Source organism: Micropterus salmoides, unplaced genomic scaffold (genome assembly GCF_014851395.1).
Source record: "Micropterus salmoides isolate LMB-PRFRI ecotype aquatic unplaced genomic scaffold, ASM1485139v1 Ms_hic_scaffold_3, whole genome shotgun sequence".
Lineage (NCBI taxonomy): Eukaryota > Metazoa > Chordata > Actinopteri > Centrarchiformes > Centrarchidae > Micropterus > Micropterus salmoides.
In genome coordinates, this window is record NW_024042261.1 from 9,732,001 (window position 1) to 9,743,029 (window position 11,029).

Below are 11,029 nucleotides of genomic sequence, written 5' to 3' on the forward strand. Positions count from 1 at the left end.
AGCTGGTTTCTGGGCAGGGTATACATCAAACCAGGAATAGTAGTCTCGGATATGGTTTAGAATAGTCCTAGTAATTATGTCGTGTACATCAATGTCTGTCAATGGATTCTTATTGATTATTTGAACTAGTTAACTGAAGACCAACAAGTAGCATCATCTAGAAATACTTATCTACAGGAGCAACACACACAATCTTTTCTCCTTTTCCGAGAAGAAAAAAAGATCTAATCTCAGGCACACCAAAAGTCAGTATGTGAAACTTAATTTTTTCCACCATAACATTTGCTTTAGGATACAATATGCAATGTCACTGCCTTTTGTTGCATGATGTTGACCAATCTTATCTGCTCTTACATTTCATATTGAGAAACTCAACATTTTGAAATTTCAGGAGTTTTCAGTGAGCTCATGAGAATCATGAATGCACACATTACCCTTTCACTGTAGCATTTGATGGTTCGTTAACACACTGAAAATCATGTTTGAACAGGTAGTAATGAAACAAAGACCAAGATGAACATGAACCAGAAATGGTTCATATGTTTGCATGGGATACTTGTTGCACAAAACATGTGCACATCTGGTCTTGTTCAGCACAGGCTTAGTCTTGTTTGATGATAAGAAGGTAACTATAATGCTGTCTTAGCTAAAGAAGCATGATGATATCTCCAGAGGGAGCACATTGGGTACACAAACAACTTCTGGGAACTGTGTAATTTGGACTACATATTGCATGTTCCCATCTTTTGTCTTGAAGTAGATGGATTTAGTTTAAAAGCAGAATCTGCGAGAGAAAAATAAATGGCCTTGAATGGCATGATTATAGTACGCAGCTGTATGCTCATTCACTACCTCCTCAAAACTGAGACAAAATGACCCACTTCGATCAACAGTGTTTATTTTCACAACAGTCACATCTCTGTATTTCAGCTGGACATGCAAGACCCCCACTCCAAGCACAAACCACACACTCACAAAGACTGCAGAGCAAAGTGGATTCTTAAAGCCTCCACCTGGGTGTTCAGTCAAACACTGTGTGAAACTAATCTATTGTAGCAGAGGTTGCAAAATACATGTGAAATATGTTGACAGCCCACAATTTCTTTTTTAAAGGTAAACATTTACGCTAGATTTAGACAGAATTGTCTACACACTCATTTAATCCCCTGTAATTCAAAACTTTTACACCTACTCATAATCCTCTCTTTGGCTGCAGCATGGATGTAATTCATCCTCAGCCTATTTTCCTGTGTGTGTGTGTCTCGACTCGCCACCCAACTTTATCCGGTTTTTATCACCTAAATGCAAATATAAAATCATATCACATTTGGATAGACCAAACTCTTAAAATATGGCATATGAGACCCATTTATTTAGCGAACCGACCAGTTAATATTTTGTTAATCATTGCTCTGTTCAGCAAATACTTTGTAGTTACGTTAAAGGAAAACAAGACAAAACATTTTACTTTCTAATCTGAGAATGCTTTGTAATGGTACGTGAATGCACCAAGGTGAATTGGGGGCCTCGGTTACTTTCCATTAAATATTACGAAACTTAACAAAGATGACTGTTCTTACATGTTTTTAAACATTTCCCCCATCTTTCTCACTTCCTGCTGTAAACACCTTTATAAATTCTTAGCTGAGTCAAGTTAGCCAAAATCGTACCGGATATAACGTTAGCTAAACATGAACGTTTTGCCTCGCTGGAAAATATGAGCTATAACTACGCAAACAAAATGGTAATATAAACTGAAAGCACGAGCGTTTTATTACAAAGGGTGTGGGACTGTATTTCGGTGTTTCTGGACAACAATATAGTAATTCATTGGTTTTTATTTTGGCAGTCTTAGACCGGAGGCGGTTTGTTATTTTGAGTTTGAGACTAACGGAGATACTCGCTTCATGCTCGGCTGTGGGGGTGGAAGGCGGAGTTCAGACCAATAAAGTCCTCTCTGAGACAACGGTGGAGTCAGAAGTTGTTCTCACTTTAACAGGAATAAAGAGTGTATTGTCATTTACACTGCGGACCAACCCCTGGAAACTCGTTTGGACGCCGGTGAAAAGCGGACTAACAAGTGAGCAGTTTCACCTGCGGGACAAGTCACCTCGCGATAGGTAACGCTAATGTCGTATTTTTTTTAACGTTACTTTTACAGAAGACTCAAGAAATGTCGCTTTTCTGAAGAGAGCCAGACGTCATTAACTGCTACAACATTTACTTTGTAGTCAGCTTTCTAGCACAAGAAGTAGCTTCTACCCATTTTAATACAATTTGTCCAACGTATAACGTTAGCTGATATTAAAGACTTGTTTGACAGTTTCAATTGGCTATAAAAGAAAGAACGTAAACGTACGACAGGAAACTTTAAGTTTAAGGTGTGATAGCGTGATTTACGTTAAGTTACAATAGTTACACCAATAAAAGTGCGCTTCACATCCAGCGTTGAGCTGCCTTCGTGTTCACTACTCCCTGCTGGAAGAAGTGCAGTTTTAATGTGTGAAAAGCATGGTGAATGGGTTTCTGTCATTTCTGTGGCAGCTTCATTCCGAGACATTTGACAGGCTGAACTTTTTCTTTACAGCTTGTTTAGCAAAATAACCTATCCAGAAGTCCCAAATTCTCGGCATATTGTACATGCACATGTTTACATCCATATATTTTTAACACCATGTCAGTTTTTATCATTGGACGAGCCAAATGTACAGTTGTAAACTAATGATGCTTGGTCGGGCCTATTATGCCAAACTCTACCATTATTCGTACACGGATTAAGTCACCATGTCAAAAGTCCATTCAGTTGCCAGAAATCTGTCAGTGTAGTGGGGTTTGCCATTTAAAACAAACTGCGTCAGGATTTCACTGCGTTTTCCAGAGATTGTGAGAACGAGCTCTGAGATTTAAAACTGCTAATCTATTCGGCGAATCAACCACGCTACAGCTAATAATCAAAACTTTTGCACAGTTTACACAATAAACCCCGTACATGTAATATCCCTCCTAAGCAAACGCGCCCGCAGACAGTCTGGCTGGGTCTTGTGGCTACATTCATCTGCTTCAGTGAGTAGGGTGCTGGCTGAATCCTTTTCCTAAAATGGTCTGAAAGATTTAATTTAGTCTAAAATAAAAAAAATAAAAAAGGTCCCAGTTTCACTAGGCTGATTATGGTTAGACTGATATTTAGACCATAAGAGTTAGTCAGACCCTGCAGCACTGGATCAAGGGTTTGGTTGCCTAAGGACAAGCAAAGGTGCACATAATGATTGTGGTTAACCCTCATGAGTCATGGATAAACATCCAGCTCTTGAAAGTGTTTTTAAGGAATGACTATGGTTGTACATTGATGTTTTCATAAATGTGTAGTTTTTCAGATGGTAGATAATATTGATGATGCTCAGCTTTAACAATTCATGCTACCAATACTAACCGTGTCTACTGGAGAACAAATTAACAGATGAGACTGCCATGGTTCTTACAACATGCCTCTAATATTCTGTTCTTTGTTTCTTACTAGGTGCTGTAGACTGTAAAATGAAGCACCTCTCATTATTGTGCATGTATGCACTGGTGACCTTGTATGGCAATAAGGGCGTGCTGTCCCGGGCTCCCTCCTACGGTGAACGGGGCTCTGATCTTGGCATACAGGTATTTCAGCAAGTAGTCCGCTCCAAGCCCCTGGAAAACGTGGTGCTTTCACCCCACGGGGTAGCTTCCATCCTTGGGATGTTGCTACCAGGAGCCCATGGAGAGACTCGGAAGCAGGTCTTGAACGCTCTTCGTTACAAGAGAAGTGGTATGAACTCTTTCTGGCAGTAAACGTTAAGGCTAGTTCTTGCTGAAGTTGTCTGTAGTCACTGCAGCCAGACGAGCCTTCATATTTTGGTTGACATTTAGACCCTGAGAAATAATTCAAAGTCCACTTGGTCTTCACAGGTCCGTACAAAATGTTGAAGAAGCTGCACAAGACCTTGATTGCTAAATCCAACAAGGACATTGTGCTGATAAGCAACGGCATGTTCACCCAGGAGGGCTTCCCCATGAAGGAGGCCTTTGTAGACACCAACAAAGTCAACTTCCAATGTGAGAGCAGGACCCTGAACTTCAACAACTCCCGTGGGGCAGCAGATGAAATCAATGAATGGATCAAGAATAAGACCAAAGGTAGGAGACATTTGATATATACTCAAAGTTATCTCGTAAAGGCAGGTTTAAGCATGTATTTTGAGACAGTTAAGACATCTGTTACAAAAACCCTTATAGTTTCAGTCAGTTATTATGAAAGTATGTAGAGAGAAGAGAGATGAAACTAAGAGAGATTTTATAAGTTGTAAATTAAGTAAGTGCAAAATGATTTACTTAGAATGATAAGATGCAGATTTAACAGCTCTTCTTGTCAACCTGTTTAAGCCTTACTCAGCTTCCCATTTGCCCTGCATGTCTGTGCTGTCATGTTCTAACACAACAAAGGCAAACGCATATTAAAACTATGACTTTTTCACAGACCACAGGAAGCCTCGACTTTGTAAGCGGTTCGCTTTCTGCTGCATAGATTTGTGCGCCCTTATGTAATGTGGATATTATTAGTTCCTCACCTGTTCTGAAATGAAAATGAGAAAAAAGGTGTTTTTTCTGAAACTGTTGCATATTTGTTCAGGTCACATCCCCAGCTTGATCAAAGCAGACATGCTGGACTCAGGTCTGACCCGTCTAGTCGCTGTCAACTCAATCTACTTCAAAGGCTCATGGAAGTCTCGCTTCCAGGCTGAGAACACCAAGATGAGGCCCTTCAACTCGGGCAATGGAAAGATTTATAAAGTTCCAATGATGTCCCAACTGTCGGTCTTCAACATGGGTGAGTGGTGGTGGTGTGTGTGTGGGGGGGGGGGGGCTTCCATTGATGGCCTGCTGTGTGAGACTAACCCTTTTTGAGTATGTTTTTCTTAGCGCAGTGATTCAATATTAATGATTTTGCTTTGGTGTCATTAATTTGCTAACATACAGGCAATATTTTAGAGGTATTGGGATACTGATTACCATGTTGTTTATTACATTTCACCACCTAATGACATTTAAGGATATGCTGTGCCATAATAAGAATGCTCTGCTGTATGTTTTTGTTATACTGTATAGTTTTGGGTTCAGACTGGTTGAAATTAATTGACCCAGATAAGAAGGTTATCATTTTTCTTTTTCAGTAGTAAGAGCCAGTTAAGACAAGTCAAATAAAATTATACTTCTCCCACATGATAAATACAAATATTTGATTATCTGTGTTTGGAAATCTAGGAGTGGAATTCTATAATAGGGGCCATCATTGTCTTAACCATGAATTAACAGGAATTGTTCTTTTTTTATTTTGTTTTGTTGACATGCTGGATATATTGGTCATATTGTTGTTGTATGTTTAGTCATACAGTATTGGAGATTGGTTAGATACTGGACTTAAAGTTGTGTTGAATGAGTGCCAGACAGTAACTCAAAGTTAAACCTGTGGAGTTTTCCTGGGAGTAGTATTTCTGTTTACATTCAGTGTTTTTCACCAAAATGCGTTGTGTGTGTATCCTTTAGGTATAGCAAATGCATTAAATGCATCCCCTTCCTTATAAAACATGTGCAAAGTCGATTTCTTTAAATATGTCTAATACTAATGTATTGGTTACATGGCAAAACGTTTGACAACCAAAGCTTTGACTCAACATTAAGTGACTTTTCTGGACTGTCTTGACATGGTTTAACTTTTACCAAATCAAGTTCGGACAAATGGCAATAAATAAGCCTATCAGCAGCTGCTGTTCCACTCAGGTCTGCCAGCTTGATAAACTGCAGCTTCAGTGATTAAGTTGTTTTAGTTTGTTTTTATAATGCAATCCCAGCCAGTTTGTGATTCATACATCAGTTTGTGTTGAGTTGTAAAGGAATGCAGGCTTAGCCATGCCACATCCGTAGGACATTATTTAGTCCTGTGTGAAATGAAATGACACACAGTCAGTCATCTATATTTAGATGAGCTGTCAGACTTGTGTTAGCATGGTGAGTGCCCTGGATAGAGTGCTAGAGTTAAACTAGGGTCATGTTCTGCTGTGAACCACAGACGTTTGTGTCTCTCGTAGTGTGCTGACTTTAGTGTGCATAGACTATGACTTCTTGATTGGATCATTGTCCCCAAATTACCACACTTCATAAAGAGAACAGCACTAAATCCACTGGCTATAGCTTGATACTAATACTGTTTTATGAATATAATGGGATTTACAAATACTTGGCTTTATGACTTCAGAACATAATGAGCAGTGCTATGATTAGTTTAATGGGTTTATAAAGCATTTACAACTGTAGGCGCAGCTGAATGGATGCTTGTGGTTTGAGACAGATGTTGAACTGTCACTTATTTTGCAGTTACATGCCTTACAAGATGGAAATGTGTTGTTTTTGTAAAGTTAAAGGAACTGCCATCTTAACCTTGCAGGTATATTAACAACAGCAGTCAAACTGGATCCCTGTGTAAATAAAAAGTCAGTCTTTATCGCTGTTTTGCTACTGCCCCTTCCTCAATGATAGAACATAACTTTGTTTCAACTAACAACCTGTTCAAGCGTTTCAAATTTACTTCAATAAACATTTGCTGTCTGGCAGGTCTTTTCAAAGGGAGAATCTGCTAGTCGTCAGGAAATGATGCATTTTTCCTTTCTAGTGTTTTTAGACTAAATAAAAATATTGAGCAACTAGCCATCGTGGGCTGAGAAACAAACTGTCACCCACAGAAAAAACAAAGTTCTTCCACAGATAAACCTGGCAACATGAATCCTCCAGATTCATTCTTACCATCACCCTGACTTTGAAACTATTAACCCTAACCTCCTCTTCTGCCAGGCATTGCCACCACACCCCAGGGACTGAAATACAAGGTGATTGAGTTGCCCTACCACGGCAACACGATCAGCATGCTGATTGTTCTGCCCATTGAAGAGGACACGCCTCTGTCCCGTGTTATCCCACACATCAGCACAGCCACGGTGCAGAACTGGGCCAAACTGATGCACATGAGAAAAGTCCGCCTGCTCATCCCCAAGTAAGACCCACACATACAGCAGTTGCTTTTAAAAGTTATCTGAATGTGACTGTAACCTTGTGTGCATGTGTGTGTTTATGTCTGTAGGTTTACTGCTGATGAAGAGGTAGATTTGAAAGCCCCCCTTACAGCACTGGGAATAACAAACATGTTCAGTCAGGGCAAAGCCGACTTCAGACACCTCAGTGAGTGAAAGCACAGCCAGTGCAAACCCTGAAATGACGCAGTGCCTGCGAGTATTTACAACAGGTTTATTTGGATACAAGAAATAAAAGCATTGTTGGCTGTTTACTGCCAGAGCCAGGAAGAAGTATGAACTACGTCTAGCTGGCCAGTGTGAAAAACTGAATCACTCGTGTTCGTTCTTTCCCTCATCTTCTCCCAGAGTGATGGAATGAATGGAGCTCTAATTGAAGTGCTCTAGTGCCATCATGTGGTGTAATCTACAAAGGAGTTTGTAGGATTACTCCAGCGGGGAATAAAAATCAACCAGGGTCTGTCTGACACCTGTGGATTTTTGCTATAGTGACATCATGTGGTGTAATGTAGCAATCGGTTAACACATTTTTTTTTTTTTTTTATATATATATATTTAAACTCACCACTCAAATTTTGAGTAGAGCTCATCAGAAGCTGTTTTAGCTGTTTGTATCTTTGAAAATTAGTGACATGGCCACACTAACTATCGCAACTATCCCCCGGTGTTTATAGCACAAGAGACCTCATTTAGCTGACGCTTTTATCCAAAGCGACTTACAATTGCTGTTGCTATATAGGACGGAGGTCGCACGCCTCTGGAGCAACTAGGTGTTAAGTGTCTTGCTCAGGGACACATTGGTGTCTCACAGTGTATTTGAACCCGGGTCTCTCACATCAAAGCCATGTGTATTATACACTGCCCCATCACCACCCCCATTTTGTCATTATTTATGACATATGAGGTCCAGTTGCAGTCTGGAATAATAATGCCCATAATCAGGTATTTCTTTGTGACACAAGAGAAGATAAATACACGCACAAGGTTCAGTAAAGTGCTACATGACCGGCTGTCATTCACTTGAATTTGATGTGGGTCATTAAAACTGTCCGAGTTACCTTTCAGTCCTTACAACTTTACGATTACACATCGTTGTTCAGAACAATTCAGTGTCATCGAGGAAACAATGTATGTAATGTATTTCCTTCCTTTGTCTGGACCAAATTAACCGAACTACAGGTGTAAAGAACCTGAAGGAAGCAATCGCCACCACAGGATTCTAAAATTCTCTATTGTAAGCCAGTTTGCTTTGTCGTTTGCATACCTGTGTGCAGTGCGTTAAACACTGTATATCTTGCGTGGGTCTCATCACAGAAGCCCTCTGACATGTCTCAGTAGGAAGAGCACAGCTGTAAATAATTAAAATGAATGATGGCTGAATTTAATCTGGTGACGTGGTCTCAGGGTCCTGTTATTGTTCATGCTGACTCACCGTCTCACACTCTCATGACTCGCCTGAGCTTTTCCTACTGCGACAAATCAAAATGTCTGCTGTGAAAAAGGCTTGTTACAATTCAGGCGCTTAAAGTGTTATGGCTGAGTGGACCTCAGCTTATACATAACAGTCCTCAAACTCAAAGTATCAAAAAGAATAAAATGAAGATTTAGCAGATGCCACAACATCTGTGATGGCGCAGTTAGACGGACATCTGCCAGGGACAATTTACTAGCATGGTGTGGCCATAAGCGGGGGGTCAGGAAATGGTGTGGGTAGGGTTGTAAACATTACCTGCAGGAACAGCATGGCTAGAATGCTAACAGAAGTCCACAACTTAGTAATTAATATTTTATCAAATAATTTAAGTCATTCACCTGTCAGTGTCAGAATGCAGTCTTCTCTGTTGTAAAATAAGAATATAAAAAGAAAAGATACTCCCTGAATGTGAGGTCAATCCCACCCTCTCACTCGAACCCGCTGGACATTTCAAGTTGCGTCCGGGATATGTCTTGCCCTGTTCCACGTAGAACCAAAACTCACCACACACACACTACGCAGGCGTACACAATCCTGAGAAGAGCTCTGATCAGGCTAAATAAGCAAAAACGCCTGTGTTGGTAAACCTTGGACATATAGGGCCTTCATGGATTCCTCAAACAGATTTTAATATATAATTACACTAAGTAAAGTATATCATACCCGTACTGTTGAATGTGGACAGCATTGGATGACATATCCATAAACCAAGTGTCTGAAGCTAGACTGAGCGTTTATTGTTTTCTCAGGTGCTGAACCTGTGTATGTATCAAAGGCCCTCCAGAAAGCCAAAGTTGTGGTGAATGAAGATGGAACAAAAGCAGCAGCTGCCACTAGTGAGTATTTCTACAGTGAGCCTCTTGGACTTAAATGATGAGCCAACACACAGCTGTATGCTTAGTGGATGAGAATGTTCTATACAACGGCCAATAATGTACTTAAAAGTATTAGTACACTCATAACAGTAACCTATGCTCTTTTAGTTTCTGAAGTGAGTTTGTTGTCTGTTTGTGTAGCTGCCATTTTGCTAGCTCGGTCCTCTCCGCCTTGGGTTACAGTGGACAGACCTTTCCTCTTCCTCATCAGACATAACCCAACAGGTACAGTCTTCTACGTCCATCTATGTACAGTACATTTTATGTATGGAAAATCTAACATTTGTGCAACCACATGAGAAATGAACTAGACGTGTCACCATTTTAAATGTGGCAATTAATCTAAAATGTTAGGCTTGGTGAAACCAGGTAGCCTGAAGAAAGCAGTGCTTGATTGTGATGAGTCCTCCCGGTCTCTGTCCCCAGGTACCGTTCTCTTTATGGGCCAGATCAACCAGCCTTGAGCCCAGCCATCACTGGCCAGCCCCTGGTAGCATCGTAGGCCAGCACGGGAAATGCTTCTACACTGCCACGCATGAACACACACATGTACACACCCCCACATACACACACACACACACACCAACTTTGCTGTAGACTTATGTACATTGTGGACATATGTTAAATGTTTTTAAATATTGCATTTTATGTTACCAATTTTCTGTAATGCATAACATGCTTTTTGAAATGTTCTGCAGACTAAATTTTCCAGCTGTTTTAAATTTTTTGTGTACTTCTTTGTTTTGAATTTATTCCATTTTTAAGACTTTGAATGTCAATTGTGTATTTTCTCATGTCTGGTTTATCGTGTCAGCGTTTCAGTTCTCCATCTTAAGTCATGTCACTCCAGTCAGTTCGAAATTTCACTCCTACGTTATGGCAATGTACATCACATCTTCAACAGCTCGCATTCAGCAACTTTACAATAATTGTTTCCCTCATTGAAGAAGACTTATGTTATCATACTTGCTTCATGTTTGTTCCAATCAATACATATATTTATAACAAGAAATGATTTTGCCTTCCTTTTTTCAGTAACGGTATTTCTGACACAGAAATGTTTGTGTACATGTGACATTCTGTTGTACTGTGTTTTCATGTTAAATTCTAACATGTACAGCTACAAAAAGGAGCGACAGTGCTTCTTAACGATCCATTCAAGCTATTCAGCAACTACTGAAACACATCCATGTATTTTCTAAACATCTTGAGGTTGCTGGCTGGAGTTTATGTATATAGACAGCCTAGTCGCACTGACCGTGACGTATTCTGTCTTCAAATGTAGCCTTCAAAAGATGCAGTCCCTGAATTGAGACACAGCTTTTTATATATTTATAGTTCTGTAATTGAATGTTATAAATTTAGTTTTAAAATATCCAAGTTTTAGAAAGCACACTTAGATTTGAAAACACGAGGAGCCTCCCATGCCTTGGGGCAGCATTTTGTTTACTTTTCCACTCAGCCAGTAACTTGCACAGACATTTTCATGGGCAGTGGCTAAAACACAAAAACTGATCAGAAGGTAGTGTACCCTAGCCTTTTTATATCCTACAGCATGTGTAGGATGTAAA

General features: G+C 40.0%; 1 protein-coding gene across 1 annotated transcript; it reads left to right on the forward strand.

Moving 5' to 3' along the window:
* Nucleotides 1-1,912: 1,912 nt before the first annotated feature.
* On the forward strand, nt 1,913-10,470 carry serpine2 (serpin peptidase inhibitor, clade E (nexin, plasminogen activator inhibitor type 1), member 2). The gene is made up of 9 exons (XM_038693059.1): nt 1,913-2,120; nt 3,518-3,796; nt 3,937-4,164; nt 4,658-4,855; nt 6,874-7,072; nt 7,160-7,257; nt 9,333-9,419; nt 9,600-9,683; nt 9,885-10,470. Exons 2-9 carry the CDS (start codon nt 3,535-3,537, stop codon nt 9,920-9,922), a joined length of 1,194 nt encoding a protein of 397 aa, XP_038548987.1. The 5' UTR covers nt 1,913-2,120; nt 3,518-3,534; the 3' UTR covers nt 9,923-10,470.
* Nucleotides 10,471-11,029: the final 559 nt, after the last annotated feature.

Excerpts from the sequence above, each read along its gene's own strand:
- serpine2 (XM_038693059.1), top strand. The coding sequence starts at position 3,535 with ATGAAGCACCTCTCATTATTGTGCATGTATGCACTGGTGACCTTGTAT. Across the intron at positions 4,856-6,873 it reads ACTGTCGGTCTTCAACATGG|GCATTGCCACCACACCCCAG; the intron begins GTGAGTGGTGGT and ends CTCTTCTGCCAG. Across the intron at positions 7,073-7,159 it reads GTCCGCCTGCTCATCCCCAA|GTTTACTGCTGATGAAGAGG; the intron begins GTAAGACCCACA and ends TTATGTCTGTAG.